The sequence below is a fragment of the Eptatretus burgeri genome, chromosome 16 (genome assembly GCF_056783735.1).
Source record: "Eptatretus burgeri isolate ZD-2024b chromosome 16, Ebu_testis_v1, whole genome shotgun sequence".
Classification (NCBI taxonomy): domain Eukaryota; kingdom Metazoa; phylum Chordata; class Myxini; order Myxiniformes; family Myxinidae; genus Eptatretus; species Eptatretus burgeri.
Genome location: NC_140976.1, coordinates 40,279,868 through 40,296,198, shown reverse-complemented (window position 1 = coordinate 40,296,198; position 16,331 = coordinate 40,279,868). Strand labels below are relative to the sequence as shown.

Sequence of the window (16,331 nt, the reverse complement as noted above, 5' to 3'; positions counted from 1 at the left end):
CCATTGTTATGGTTGTGTGGTCAAGGACCATCACAATGGGCGAGTCACTCAGACCCAGTCACTGATCTCCGACCCTGAGGCCACGGCAAAAACCACGGCCTGACGGGTTGGTAAGCAACTGCGGACGCCGGTTAAAATGATTCAATCGAGCAAGGTCCTCTCACCCTCAGTCAAGTTACCTTACTCACAGATTCAATTACCTTAACTGGGGTCCGCCCCCTCAATGCCCACCTGTCTAATATTACGGCCGAGCGAACTGTGAGGTGGGCGTTGGCTAAACCAGCGGAGCGAAGTGGTGAGGCAAAATCATCCAGTCTATCTAATACGTATACTCTATGGCAGACCAATGAAGGAAAAAGGACAACCAAGTAGGTTTGAGACATTTACCAAATGGGAAAGCATGTACAGTATTTACAATCAGATATTCACAAGGCACATATTACAGATACAAGAAAAAGAGCAATCAGAGATTGCAAACCCTTGCCAGGACTTCTTTTGTGTGGTGTATTTTTATAGGTTTGAGGGTAAATCCAATAAGGCTGCCAAAGCATGTGACCAATAACATCATATGTGTGATCCTTCTGTTCCTCATGGATATGCAGTGAGATGTGTAAAGTTTTGCATCAATCTTTTCAGCTATTTCAGAGAAGGTTTTAAAAACAGAAAAAGACAAAAACAATATGGCTGCTGAATCACGTAACCGATGACATCAATAATTATTTTTGTGGACCATTTTATCCATAGATGACCCTCAAATTTTTTTATACAGATCAGATGTAGCATTCTACATATGCAATTATGACATCATAAAAATACCACACATTCCCCATGAGGAGTACTTGCTATGTGCCAAGTTTCAATTTTTTCCTGGGGGCAGTTTCAGACATACAGTGGTCCAAAGTTTTTCCGTTTTTCCAATATGGCTGCCACACCACGTGACCTATGATGTCATAATTATCATGAGAACATTCTACATGAGTAGTTGCACCAATGGTGATAATTTCATCTCAATCTGACAAGCGGTCGCGGAGAAAAACACGAAAGTTTTGTGCAGACAAAAAGAGACAGACAGACAAAAACAGACAAGCCGGTAGGCGGTGATGGGTCGCCGAGCATGGAAACTATAAGATATAGAGCAAAATGGATGTCATATAGCGGATCGGGAATCACCTTAAGATTATGCATGTCAAATCTTATCCAGTTCCATCTACTGATAACTACTCGGTATCCATTTGAATGAAAAGTACCAAAAATGTGGTTTGAAATCGGAAATCCCCAAAGTTTGAGGGGGGGTACTGTGGGTGAACAAAGATCTAAATCGAAAATCCGGCTCGATCGTTTGTGCACAATGTATTCCAGACGATTAGTGTGAATTTTCATGACCATCCGACCATAACCCAAGGAGGAGTAGCATTTGGCGCGAAGGCACCTTCGGCTCTCGCATATTATCGATTTTTGCACCAATTGACCTTTGACCCCTGACCTAAGCAAAACCGGTCAATATGTCCTGAGGCGAAGTTGTAGTACTCATTGAGTACCATGAACCTGCAAAGTTTCATTCGTATCGATGCACTCACCTGGTCGCGAGGGGGCCTTCAATTTTCGCGCATACCCTAATTGTAGGGGACGCTGCGGGTAAAGTATTCCATATATCACAAAAACCGGAATATATTTGATAGAGCATCACCTGGAGATCATTTGTGCCAAATTTCATAACCCTACGTGGGATAATGGCTTTCGGAATTGATTTCGTGTGAACGGTACCGATTTTGAAGGTTTTTCGGTTGTTGCAAGGGAACCAAAGCGTCCTTAGCAACAATCACAATTTCCAAAGCACGAGGACTAGGTCATAAGATGTACCTACCACCCGAGTTTGGTCAAAATCCGCCCACGTTTACTACCAATTATGCTGATGACAAACGAACAAACATCCAAACAAAGACAGAATTACTGACAATAAGGGTCACCTATTTCGGCAACCCAACAAACAAACAGACCCAAATGCAATACCCTCTCCAAATTATTCAGCGAGGGTAATAATTACAAGGCATGTATTTACCGGCACATTCAAAATAAGTACATATAATGATCAAAGGCACAGAAGAGTAGACTTAACCCCGAGTACACGTTTTACCCCTTTATACAGACTTAATTACCGAATAAAAAACAAGACAAGTGCATTATTCAAGATGATTAGAAGCAGAGCGGAGCGTTGATACGGCCCCCGACTCACCCTGCACAGACAGGTGGGCCTATGTTGACCCCAAGTGAAGGACAGGATGGGTGGGGGAAATGGGAATATCAGGAGTGTTGGTGCGGTGTTGAGTATCGTGCTTCCCATACAGGTAGAAACGGCTGCAGCCCTCATGGTCCAACCAAGCAACGGCAGAGGCTCGTGCAGTCCCATGCAATCTCGTGCAGTCCATTTGGGGTGCCAAACACAACAGGCCAGCTCACCCCCCCCCCCCCCCCCGGTAACTCTCATGGTCCAGGCAGGCAGATGTCAGCACACACTTGGCAAAGACAGCTCGTGGAAAAGGAGAGAGAGTTTGGAAAACGAGTGAGAAAGCGTTTGCTGGACACTGGCTTTTTATATCCACAGGCAGGGCGTGATCATGGCTCTTGGTATTTCTCGTCAGTCTAGCAGTGTCACCGCCTCATTGGCCTTTGCGTGGCCATAGATTCGGAGGGACGGTCCCGCAACCAAGCCACACCCCTCCTGGCGAGCAGCATTAATGTCTCCATCAGTAGTTGTGGTGGGGGGGGGGGAACTTGGAGGGGGTTTTGAAGGCTTGAACTGGGGAGAGGATTGATGCCCCATGGTTGGGAGGGGGTGAGGACACTGATTGCCCTTCCTTTTGCCTTCCGGAAATCCAATAGCCTTATTCTCCTCTCGCAAAACTACAATTTTAATAGTGCACGCATGCATGCACGCACGCACGCACGCACACACACTTGCTGCAATATCGTTCCAAGTACCCCTTTAGAGAAATGGCAACTGTGATGCACACATAATGTTCACCTTCCTGTTAAGAAGTGTTTGCAACTGTCTCATGCTTTTGTTCCTCACACGAAAAACATAATATTTATCGACTAACAAGCTCTTTCCTGTGCCATAGAAAACATGGACAAAATAAATGTGGTTGTTCACAGTTATAATTGGAATGGGAAATCATTTTCATTTCCTAGAAATGATAGCAAGACTACAAATCTTACCCAAATATGAATTTCCTAATTCATCCCTCATTTGACCATTTTGTAGTGCAAACCCAGCCCAATGATGTCAAGAAGTACATGATTCCTACAAATGGTGAAAGATTTTGCAGTGGTGGTGTTGTTGTTGCTGGATTGGCAGATGTGGATGCTATGCCCTCTACCTACAAAACTGCTGCTGGATTGGGAGAAGCAGCTGCTGTGCCCTCCATGTACAAAACTGCTGCTGGATTGGGACAAGCAGCTGCTGTGCCCTCCACGTACAAAACTGCTGCTGGATTGGGAGAAGCAGCTGCTGTGCCCTCCACGTACAAAACTGCTGCTGGATTGGGAGAAGCAGCTGCTGTGCCCTCCACGTACAAAACTGCTGTTGGATTGGGAGAAGCAGCTGCTGTGCCCTCCATGCATAAAACTGCTGTTGGATTGGCAGGAGCAGATGCTGTGCCCTCCATGCACAATAATGTTGCTGGGTTGGGAGAAGCAGGTGCTGTGCCCTCCATGTATAAAACTGTTTCTGGATTGGCAGAAGTGGATGCTGTGGCCTCGACGAACAAAACTGCTGCTGGATTGGGAGAAGCAGCTGCTGTGCCCCCCATGCATAAAACTGCTGCTGGATTGGCAGGAGCAGATGCTGTGCCCTCCACGCACAATAATGTTGCTGGGTTAGGAGAAGCGGATGCAGTGCCCTCTACGTACAAAACTGCTGCTGGGTTGGGAGAAGCGGATGCTGTGCTCTCCATGCATAAAACTGTTGCTGGATTGGCAGAAGGGGATGCTGTGCCATCTACGTACAAAACTGCTGCTGGATTGGGAGAAGCAGATGCTGTGCCCTTTGCGGATGCTGTGCCCTCTACGTACAAAACTGCTGCTGGATTTGGAGAAGCAGATGCTGTGCCCTCTACGTACAAAACTGCTGCTGGGTTAGGAGAAGCGGATGCTGTGCCTTCTTGGTACAAAACTGCTGCTGGGTTGGGAGAAGCAGATGCTGTGTCCTCCATGCATAAAACTGTAGCTGGGTTAGAAGCAGATGCTGTGCCCTCTACGTACAAAACTGCTGCTGGGTTGGGAGAAGCGGATGCTGTGCCCTCGACGTACAAAACTGCTGCTGGATTGGGAGAAGCAGCTGCTGTGCCCTCCATGCATAAAACTGCTGCTGGATTGGCAGGAGCGGATGCTGTGCCCTCCACGCACAATAATGTTTCTGGGTTGGGAGAAGCGGATGCTGTGCCCTCAATGCATAAAACTGTTGCTAGGTTAGGAGAAGCGGATGCTGTGCCCTCCATGCATAAAACTGTTGCTGGATTGGCAGAAGTGGATGCTGTGCCATCTACGTACAAAACTGCTGCTGGATTGGGAGAAGCAGATGCTGTGCCCTTTGCGGATGCTGTGCCCTCTACGTACAAAACTGCTGCTGGATTTGGAGAAGCAGATGCTGTGCCCTCTACGTACAAAACTGCTGCTGGGTTAGGAGAAGCGGATGCTGTGCCTTCTTGGTACAAAACTGCTGCTGGGTTGGGAGAAGCAGATGCTGTGTCCTCCATGCATAAAACTGTAGCTGGGTTAGAAGCAGATGCTGTGCCCTCTACGTACAAAACTGCTGCTGGGTTGGGAGAAGCGGATGCTGTGCCCTCGACGTACAAAACTGCTGCTGGATTGGGAGAAGCAGCTGCTGTGCCCTCCATGCATAAAACTGCTGCTGGATTGGCAGGAGCGGATGCTGTGCCCTCCACGCACAATAATGTTTCTGGGTTGGGAGAAGCGGATGCTGTGCCCTCAATGCATAAAACTGTTGCTAGGTTAGGAGAAGCGGATGCTGTGCCCTCCATGCATAAAACTGTTGCTGGATTGGCAGAAGTGGATGCTGTGCCATCTACGTACAAAACTGCTGCTGGATTGGGAGAAGCAGATGCTGTGCCCTTTGCGGATGCTGTGCCCTCTACGTACAAAACTGCTGCTGGATTTGGAGAAGCAGATGCTGTGCCCTCTACGTACAAAACTGCTGCTGGGTTAGGAGAAGCGGATGCTGTGCCTTCTTGGTACAAAACTGCTGCTGGGTTGGGAGAAGCAGATGCTGTGTCCTCCATGCATAAAACTGTAGCTGGGTTAGAAGCAGATGCTGTGCCCTCTACGTACAAAACTGCTGCTGGGTTGGGAGAAGCGGATGCTGTGCCCTCGACGTACAAAACTGCTGCTGGATTGGGAGAAGCAGCTGCTGTGCCCTCCATGCATAAAACTGCTGCTGGATTGGCAGGAGCGGATGCTGTGCCCTCCACGCACAATAATGTTTCTGGGTTGGGAGAAGCGGATGCTGTGCCCTCAATGCATAAAACTGTTGCTGGATTGGCAGAAGCGGATGCTGTGCCCTTGACGAACAAAACTGCTGCTAGATTGGGAGAAGCAGCTGCTGTGCCCTCCATGCATAAAACTGCTGCTGGATTGGCAGGAGCAGATGCTGTGCCCTCCATGCACAATAATGTTGCTGGGTTAGGAGAAGCGGATGCAGTGCCCTTTACGTACAAAACTGCTGCTGGGTTGGGAGAAGCGAATGCTGTGCCCTCCATGCATAAAACTGCTGCTGGGTTGGGAGAAGCAGATGCTGTGCCCTCTACGTACAAAACTGCTTCTGGATTGCACATCAGAAGGAAGGAAGTTGAGATCACGTGAGTCCCATTTAAATGAATAAATAATTGAATTATTCTTTGTATTATCTTTTTCATTTTTCTGATTACACTTGAAGATATACATTTGCAGATTGAGGATGGGGTTGTCCTGCAGAACATCTGGTGCATCTTACAAAAATTGTCAGAATTATGTCCCCCTGCAGATAAAAAAAATCAATCCCTCACACCCTCTGACAATCAAAAATTCTGAACTTGTTCCAATCATACTACTCGTACGATGAATCCGCATGTCCAACTGAGGGGCGTAGTATTCCCCTTGAACTTCGTTCCCTTGGGACAGGGGAGGAGGAGGAGGAGGAGGAGGATATTGAGACCATACTCTGTGCAGAGCGTTGGTCCTGCTTAAGCAGTCTCTTTGGCTATTGGACACAATGCTGGACGGGTCGCCACTCCGACACAGTATACCAGCATGATGGCACTGATTTTGCCAACCTCAGAAGGATGACAGGCCGAGTTAACCCCACCTGGTATAAATTCAACAGCTGAGCGGGATTTGAACTCAGGACCCTTGGATCCCAAGCCCAACACTCTAATCTCTAAGCTAACACCAGCCATGGGACAGGGGGAATGTGAGGTGAAGGCAGGAATTTTGGAAAATTTGTCCATGGCACTGGTGATAACTTGCATACCCTTCATGAGTCACCGTGGGATGTAGAACGTCTACCAACTAATGCCCACAGATAGGACGTCTACTTTACGCCCATCTGATGGACGGGCCACATATTGAAGAATCACTCTGCCTGTGAAACACCGTTATGACAGTTTATAGCTGGGACAAGATTCAAACCCATGCGAGACAGCAAAGAGATGAGTGTCCGTACCTCGGGGCCATCATATTCTGGAAATTGGGTCAATTTTATTACGTTATGGTCTCCGTTGGACTCGTGTGCTCCACACTCCTCTCGCTGGATATACCGATGGTTCAACTGCCGAAAAAGTGTCCATATGATACATAATCAGTAAAATGCTTCAATAGATTTGGTATTTATACCAGTTGCTATAATTTCCTTTCACTCCTTTTGCAGGGAGGAATGGACAAACGTGTTCAGCAGGTTGCTGTTTTTGAAAGACTACAAAACGGAAGTCGATTTCATCAATACGGTTGTGTCCTCCACTCAGGACATCAATAACGCAGAAGATTGGGGCAAGCGTTTTGTTTGGGCCTACCTGCAGCGATGGCAAGAATCAGGCCCAGAACCTCAGCCTCTCAAGGTCGTTTGGGTAAATGACACCCGAGAAGGTGATCAACCATTTGACTTTTTGGTGACTTTCCAAACGAGCAAGAACTCGACAGATACCCACACACTCTACATCAATGTGAAAAGCACCTCAGATTCTGAGACGATAGAATGCAGGATGTCTCCCAGAGAATTGGATTTTGCTCGAAGCAATGGTGAAAACTATCAAATGTACTGCGTGTATAACGCAGGTCATCTCAACAGGGCTTGTATTTACTGCCTCATTGTGAGTTTGTGCTTGTGACGGAGACGTGTGTAACCCACAATTATAGGGTTATCTTTTCATACCATCATTTTTTTTGATCATGCCACGAATGCTGGGATTGAAGGCTTGGTTTGTTTTGAACTCGAATTGTGAATTGGTTTTAACTGGAACTCTTCCTTTCTTCCTCACTTCTCATCCATGGAACGATCTTGCAAAGTCTCTTCTATCTCTTTCTTCCCTCATTGGCTTCAAAAGCAAGGGCTGTATAAAATCTCTTGTCATCCCCAATCCTGATCCATGATCTTTATTAACTCCATTAACCTTTCCCAAATCAACCATTTTACTTGGGAGTTAAATTTTGGAGATCAATCAAAAACAGTGCACAACCACAGCCCAGGCTACCAGCATGCTGCAACAGTTGGAAGGCCACAATGACCAAAGATGGGGTTGGGTTTGGGTGTGTGTGTGTGTGTGTGTGTGTGTGTGTGTGTGTGTGTGTGTGTGTGTGTGTGTGTGTGTGTGTGTGTGTGTGTGTGTGTGTGTGTACATAATGTAGACAAATATAAATCATGTGCAAGGTGGCCAATATAATTACAAAGGCCATCAACTGAAAGGTGATGGCAAGCAAGCCTTGTTTTTTTTTCTGGGGGGGGGGGGGGGTTGCTTGTACTATGTCAGAAGAGGTACACGGATTGCATTTACAATGCCAATTTTTATGGGATTGGCAAATAACAGTTTGTTGGTTTTGTTCTGTGCCCCTCCCCCCTGTTGAAACGAAACACTAGGCCGTCTGAGAGAGAGAAAAAAGGGGGGGGAGGGTTAGTGCAATGAAAATGCCTCAAGGATAAGGAGTTAATTCATTATTTAACATGTATTTCGAGCAGTTATCTTGTAATTACCCCAATTAGCAATTGCCCTTTCATTTCCTCAAATCCCCCACCCCCTCCCCATTCACCTTATTACGCCAGCATGGCAAGCAGGGGTCTTGTGATGTAATGGAACTCGAGAGCTGGACCTTGACTGGGCTCGAGAGATCACGTGCCGTGCCCGACGGTAGCCAGCTCCAATGAGCAATCAGAGCGACATCACACACCAGAGCCTTCAGAAGCACAAAGCACGATCACTTTTGTTCTGGTTCCTCTTCTTCTCTGGTGGCTCTCTGAGTCTTCAATCAGCTGGCCTCCAGGCCTCTCTCCTGTTGGACTGTATACATGTGTGTAGCAGAAAAAGTCTGCTCGCTGGACTGCAGCTATCTCACGGCACCCTGGGCTGAGGAAAGGCCTGACCTCATTCACCTCCCATCTTCTTATTTTCTCTCTTTCCTTCTGTCTCACTCTTCTTCCATGTAGGTGTGTTACCATAAAGCAAATCAAGTGGATGTCAGCACATTCTTACATTAGGATAAGTGCGTCACCCATCGGGTTCTTTATCCTGTGGTTTTTTTTTTTTTTTTTTCCTCGGTGTTCCCACAGTTTTCAATAAAATAAAATCTGCATTCTGCTTTAATCTTTGCGATTACTTAGATTAGGGTTGTGCCTCCAATGCACATGCCTGGTGTTGGCTTAATGGTTGGGGTGGTGGGCTTGGGATCCAAGGGTCATGAGTTCAAATCCCGCTCAGCTGTTGAATTTATACCAGGTGGGGTTTACTCGGCCTGTCATCCTTCCGAGGTCGGCAAAATGAGTGCCAGCATGCTGGTATACTGTGTCGGAGTGGCGACCCGTCCAGGATTGTGCCCAATAGCCAAGGAGACTGCTTAGGCAGCACCAACGCTGTGCACAGAGTATGGTCCCAATCTCCTCCTCCTCCAACGCAATACATTCCTTGGGAAAGCGATAAGCGCGTAAAATTCTTGACATGTAAATCAATATTAGTAATGGTAGCCCGTGTATGAACATGCTCAGTTTAACCACCACAAGCAGGTTTTTTTTTTTCTTTCCAGTCTTTGGGTTTCAAAATAAGGTTTAAATTTCACAATAAAATCAACATTTGCACAACACCAATCAACCCATTTAAAAACTTTTACTTGTAACAAACTTGGTTACAGTATAATTGATTAAAAATACAATGCTTGGTTAATAAAATACAGGGTTTGTGTCAATTTTGTTATAACAGCATTTGATTTGTCATCGTGCATTGGAATCCTGTTGAAAAATGACCGTCAAACTTAAAGCCTCGTAAATTCTCATCGCAAGTCTGGTCAAACACAATTGTATGCTTTTACATATTTTTAGGCAAACATGAATGCAAATGAGAATGAGGCTAAATGGAAAAGGTTCAGAGCACGAGAATCTTACAAGAAGGAAAAACTGCCGAGTTAAACAAGGATAAAACTGACAAACTAATTGCGTGAGATCCAAGTCTCAGGATATGAATGCACTCTGTCAGAGGAGTGTCAAGTAAAGCCACAGCAGGTTGATACTTAAAGGTTATCCAAAGACTGCACAGAAAAATAATAAAATAATAAAAATACAGAAAATGGTACAAACGAGGAACTTCCGATTGTTTACAGCAAAAAAAAAAAAATAACAAAAGGTTTTTTTTAGCTAAAAAGCAACTATTTAAGACTCTTGGTACGCTTTCTGGAATTTACATTCATTCAAACGACGTTTGTTTGAATTACTACCCGAAGCCATGTTAAATTACTCCCACTCCTATTTCTCTTTGTATTAAGATGGCTGCTCAAGTTTTAACACACACACACACACACACACACACACACACACACACACACACACACACACACACACACACACACACACACACACACACACACACACACACACACACACACACACACACACACACACACACACACACACACCAGGGTTGCAAATAACTCGTGACCTAATTGTAGTGTGGTGAATGAAATATCACGTGACAAGTGTGTAGAAATCAAAGGATGAGCTTGTGAAGGCTACTCCATGGGGTAGGTTGCAGTCCCACTCCCGGTTTCAGCAGGTGTCATATGCAAGAATCCAAGAAAGATACATAAACCTGACATTGTTGATAAAACACACGGCGAGAAAGAAATCCCAAAGTCTCCAAAAGTGATGTTAACTCAGGGTATGTTCTCTATGTGATAAGACGACGATACAGTAGAGATCTTCTGAATGACCTCACTGAAAGTACGGGGGTTGACATTTCTTCAAGAACAGTAACATGGTTATCAGCACAAAATGGTCTCAATGGCTGGGTAGCTACCCGAAGCCCTTTGGTGAGGAGCAGCAATGCTCCCCCCCCCCCTCAAAAAAAAAGTGTAAATGCACAGCAGAAATGAAAGTGGGATGACCAAACAAGGAAAAAGGTGGTCTTTACAGATGAATCCAAGATTGAAATGTTTGGCAATCGTCAACAGTTCGACTTTATTTGAACACAGATTGGGGAGTGGTATGTCAGTGTCCGACAGTTAACGTGAAGCATGGGGCTGGATCCATGCAACTGTGAGGCTGAATATCAATCAAGGATGTCAGAGATTTACATAAAATCTAAACTAGCATGACTGCAGGTAGGATTGGCATCCATGCCCCAAAGGAACACACCTCAATGGACAGGGCGGGCTTCCAACATGACAATTTCCCGTGTGCAATGTGGTGACAAACTATGTCAAACTTGAAGAGACCGATAGAACACTTATCAGGATGCACAAAGTCCTGATAGGAATCATCATCGAGGCCAAATAGTGTTACAAGGGCAATGAGAGTCAAATGGCAAACAAAAACCTTGAATGTATTGTGGAAAGTGCTCCAGGATATTTGGAACATTCCACAGTAATACCTTGATAAACTGTATGGGAGCATGAAAACGAGGTGTCGTGCACGCTCTTTGTAAAACAAAAGCGCCACAAGACAAATTCCTCACATACCACGTACTGTACAAGGTATTCATTTGAACTTTCTATAATCATGTATTGTATATGCAATTGCATACACCTCAGTCGAATTTACTCATTTACGCACATCTTGTGTGTGTGTTTCCAATAAAGACAGACAGCCAGAGCGAGAGACACAGACAGTCAGACAGACAGACAGACAGACAAGCCAGTAGGCGCCGATGGGTTGCCGAGCATGGAAACTATAAGACATAGAGCAAAATGTATGTCATATAGCGGATAGGGAATCACCTTAAGATTATGCATATCAAATCTCATCCAGTTCCATCTACTGATAACTACTCGGTATCCATTTGAATGAAAAGTACCGAAAATGCGGTTTGAAATCGGAAATCCCCAAAGTTCGAAGGGGTGCTGTGGGTGAACAAATATCTAAATCGAAAATCCGGCTCGATGGTTTGTGTACAATGTATTCGAGATGATTAGTGTGAATTTGCATGACCATCCGACCATAACCCAAGGAGGAGTAGCATTTGGTGCGAAGGCACCTCCAGCTCTCGCATATTATCGATTTTTGCACGAATTGACCTTTGACCCTTGACCAAAGCGAAATCGGTCAATATGTCCTGAGGCAAAGTTGTAGTACTCATTGAGTACCATGAACCTGCAAAGTTTCATTCGTATCGATGCACTCACCTGGTCGCTAGGGGGCCTTCAATTTTCACCGATTTTTGCGCATACCCTAATTGTAGGTGGCGCTGCGGGTAAAGTATTCCATTTATCACAAAAACCGGAATATATTTGATAGAGCATCACTTGTAGATAATTCCTACCAAATTTCATAACCCTACGTGGGATAATGGCTTTCGGAATTGATGTCGCGTGAACGGTACCGATTTTGAAGGTTTTTCGGTTGTTGCTGGGGAACCAAAGCGTCCCTAGCAACCATCACAATTTCCGAAGCACAAGGTCATAAGATGTACCTACCACCCGAGTTTGGTCAAAATCGGCCCACGTTTACTACCAATTATGCTGATGACAAACGAACAAACATCCAAACAAACAGATAGAATTACTGACAACAAGCGTCACCTATTTCGGTGACCCAACAGACAGCAGGAAGGATCCCCAGCTTCAGAAATCATCAAATTAACCAAAAGATGTAAAAACTAACTCATCCGCTGGACAGCAAATAACGTATTTCCTCCAATAAATCCCATGAATGTTAATTTTTTTCAACCTTTTCTTCCGGTGGGTGGGGGGGGGGCACTTATTGGAGGAAATACAGTATGTTAAAACAAACCACAGAGCGAGTAAGTACAGGAGAGGGAGCTAACTGTGTGTTGTGAGAGATCAAAATTGAATATTCAGCACTTGCCCAAAACTATCCTGCTCCCCTTCATCCAAGAACAAACCGATAATATATCAGGAATACTGGCTCAAAAGTAGGCCCGTAACTTGGTGTCAAAAACTCCTCTCGGATCCAGCCCGGTAATTTTGGCAGAAAAATTGCCACGTCCCGGATAAGTTTGTCCAAAATCATTTTGAGCCAAAATGATTCAGACAGGCTGATGGTTTGTTTTCTTTTTGTTTCTCCTTCTGATTGCGAAAGACGGACAAAGTTAGCGACGGAACAGGTATAAACCATCCAAGGCACAAATCCCAACCCAATTTGCATATATCACGTGTAAAGGATGAATCCATCGATTTTCATCCAACTGCAATGCATAGTTTTAGCAAAATATTATTATTATCATTATTACTGCAGGATGGATTTTAGCATCTATGCACCAGTTTAATACGTAGTTAAAAATATTCTAAAATTCCATTTCAACACTTCAAACATTTTCCATGAAAACGAGAAACCTCAAGATGGTGTAATCTATTTGACTGCTTGGACAATCATGCAGTGGGAGACTCTTCTTTGTGTGAATAAACTTGTAAAATGACAAAAATTTTATGCCGTGACCAAACTGATGCTCAAACTATAGGATTAAAGCTTTTGTTAGCACATGAATACTCTTATTAATGCGACATACTAACATACGATACACAAAATCATGTAATTTGACCAAATCACATTCCTTTTCCTTAAATGACTGACTGGCAGAAGAATGAGTGAATGAATGGTGAATTTCACTCAAAGGATTTCAAGGTCAATTTCATTCCGAGTGAATGAAATTATCAAACTGTCAATTAAGCAGTCGTGCCATTTGAATGATGGCTCCTTCGATTGCCGCGGCTTTGGAAGGAAGCCGGTGGCGCTACAAGTGCATGAGTGACAAAAGAAGGTTGTGGTTGAGCCTAACTGGTAGTAAGGGAGTGGTGGATCGGAGGCTGGAAGCACCGCACTTGCTCGATGTCGGCAGTTTCCATATCAGAACCCCTCAGGTGCTTGTTGAGGGTGGCAAAAATCTCTTTGTTCAGCATTTGGTATTTGCGGATACGATCCACCATGCGCTTGAGGGGCTGACGGTGGAAAAACAAAGGGCCATCACCTCCTTTACCCTGGACACCAACACCTCTAAACCCATACATACTGATGCACACACTTATTGATATGAAGGTGCTCATGCAATCATGCAGTCGGAGACCATTATGTTGTTCTTTAACAAATAGTCTTTCTTATAAATTATGAAGCTATCGGATGTCAAATGACACTATGCCGCCACCTTACCACGCTCTTGATTACTTCATCTTTGCCATCTTGCTGTTGAACCTTGAGTAGGTGGTAGCAAAAGTCCAACAGGTCAAAGCGTCTCTGCTGGCCCAGCAGTGCCATGATTGCACAACCAGCCCAGTGCAGGCCATCCCCAAAGCACTGCCTGTGGCAAATAAACCAGCGTCACATATGGTTCTTTTAAGAGAGCTACAAGCAAAGGTCACAGCAGAAACAAGGGCGTTCACTCACTCTGTCGTGAATTCGTTGCTGCCGACAGGGATACAGTACACAAACTGCATGGCGCTCCACAAGCGCTGGAACTCGCAGCATTCTTCCAGATGCATGACCCCATTTGCAGCAGGTGGGCCATGCCAGATAGGATCGTCAAGGTAACTGCGCACTTGCACCAAGATCACTTCGAACATGGAAAGGCCGCAGCACAAACGCTCCTTGGTCAGCAAGTCCCCCTCCCGTGCAATTGCAATTTGCTGGAAAAGAAAAACAATGCAAAAGTATGTCGAAAGGAGGAATACTTCAAAACTTCAAGAAGCTTGAAATTATAATTTGATGTGAATGTGTCGATGGATATGCTTTTGTCCATGCTAGATGTCAAACCAATGTTACGTTTGATCGTAATTAAATGTCACATGACAGCGCGAGAATAAGTAAAAGAGATCAAATGTCAGATGCTTCCAACTCAAGTTATAATCTACAAAATGATTTTTAAAGGGCACATGACCTTTGACCTGTTGACCCCAAAATCGAGTTGGTTTTTCTTTGTATCCCAGTCCATACTTGTACTAAGTTTGGTAGAAATCCCTTCTGTGGTTCACAAGTTATCACGGTAACAAAGATTTTCAAAGATCACACCACCATAGACCTTCGACCTTTTGAATCCACAATATAATCACTTCATCTTTACATCATTGTACATGCTTGTACCAAGATTGGTTAAAATCCCTTCAGCGGTTCACAAGTTATCACGGGAACAAAAATCTGCTGTGCGTGAACAGGCGGATGGACAACCCAAAAACAATGCTGCACCTTCGGCTGTGGAGACAAAAATAAAAAAATAAAAAAATAAAAACAAGAGACTTTCCTCCAATGTCTGCCCATAACAATCAAGTCCAAGGAGGAGAATATGATTTTTCTTCCCTAATGTTCTCAACGTTTTATAAAAAGCATGATTTTGCTCGCCACGACGTGCAGTTTTCCTCAAAATTGTCCCGTCTCATCATTTATTTATAAATCATAAATCAAAGTGTGGAGAAAGACGAAAAATCTCCCACTTAAAATTGTCACCATTTGGAACAATCAACACCAGCCACTTAAAACACCACTTTCACAAAATGAAATTAAAACCCCACACAGCTACACCCAACCAGCTGCTATTGTCCATACATTACATGGCCAGTACATCCACCGAGATGGTTAAAGTAACACAAGATGTGTCTGCAGACATCATGAGAGAAAATCCACATGAACGGAGATGTGCTTCCTCCACGAGTACATCTCTCTTCAGAAAGGTAGTCACATCTGGATTAAAAAAAAAATTCCCCCATCATTCAATCAAAATAAACACCCACAAGTCCCACCAAAGCCACACCTGGGGTGTCCCCAACTTCTCCACAAGGGGAATGAGGTGCAGTAGAGTATACTTCTGCTCCAACCGTTTCATTTTCGCCTCCAGCTTCTCCCCCTCTGCCCATACATGGCAAAGCATCCATTCCACTTGTAATGCAATTTAAATAATTAATATCTCTGAATTAGAAATAAGAGAGAGAAACCTCCCTCGTCATAGACTTCACTAATGGAGAAGGCAAAAATTCTCAAACTGTGTACGAACTGTGTGAACTCTCCACACGCATGGGGAGGGTGAGGAGATGGGGTTCAAACTAAGCATATTTCACTGACAAAGCTGGTAAATAAACCAACAAGCAAAGCAAATGCCTGTGCATGCAAACCTTTGATGTGGATACGAGGCAGGATGTTCTGGAATGGAGCAGCATGTAGGAGGTCACACACTTCCTCCTGAGACTACAGGGGAAATGGGGGGCAAAGAGTTAATTTCCTGGAATCGATTTGGTACAAAAAATATTTTCCCCAATTGCAATTATCAATTAAAAAAAAAAAAATATATATATATATATATATATATATATATATATATATATATATATATATATATATATATATATATATATATATATATATATATATATATATATATATACATATATGTGAAAAATATTTGGGTCAATTCAATTTACTTTGACCAATCAATTAGCGAAGTGTTTCACCACCCTTACCAACCTAAGTAACCAAAAACAAATCAAAACTTGACCTACCAGGCTCTGCTCGATGAGCATACAGACCAGGATTGCGTTTCCGACCTCCCGTAAACTCTGAAACACGTCGGTCTTCAGCTCAGCATACTCCACAATGTCCTTGAGCTGATGGTGGAAGAACTCGAGGATTCCTGGAAGGGAGTCAACATCGC

The 16,331-nt window shown here is 44.4% G+C and overlaps 2 protein-coding genes across 2 annotated transcripts in view; one reads left to right on the top strand and one right to left on the bottom strand.

Moving 5' to 3' along the window:
- LOC147010915 (uncharacterized) overlaps positions 1-10,130 on the top strand; it is a 30,195-nt gene extending 20,065 nt beyond the window's left edge. Inside the window, exons 3-4 of the mRNA XM_085858872.1 lie at positions 3,263-5,873; positions 6,920-10,130. Coding sequence (XP_085714998.1) covers positions 3,263-5,873; positions 6,920-7,376 — 3,068 coding nt within the window. The 3' untranslated portion in view covers positions 7,377-10,130. The remainder of the gene's footprint in view (positions 1-3,262; positions 5,874-6,919) is intronic.
- Positions 9,345-16,331, bottom strand: part of LOC147010914 (cytoplasmic FMR1-interacting protein 1 homolog) — a 48,986-nt gene continuing 41,999 nt past the window's right edge. The window contains exons 9-14 of the mRNA XM_085859018.1: positions 16,180-16,310; positions 15,796-15,868; positions 15,438-15,532; positions 14,081-14,319; positions 13,847-13,994; positions 9,345-13,638 (exon numbers count right to left, since the gene is read on the bottom strand). Of these exons, the coding sequence (XP_085715144.1) occupies positions 13,474-13,638; positions 13,847-13,994; positions 14,081-14,319; positions 15,438-15,532; positions 15,796-15,868; positions 16,180-16,310 (851 nt within the window). The 3' untranslated portion in view covers positions 9,345-13,473. The remainder of the gene's footprint in view (positions 13,639-13,846; positions 13,995-14,080; positions 14,320-15,437; positions 15,533-15,795; positions 15,869-16,179; positions 16,311-16,331) is intronic.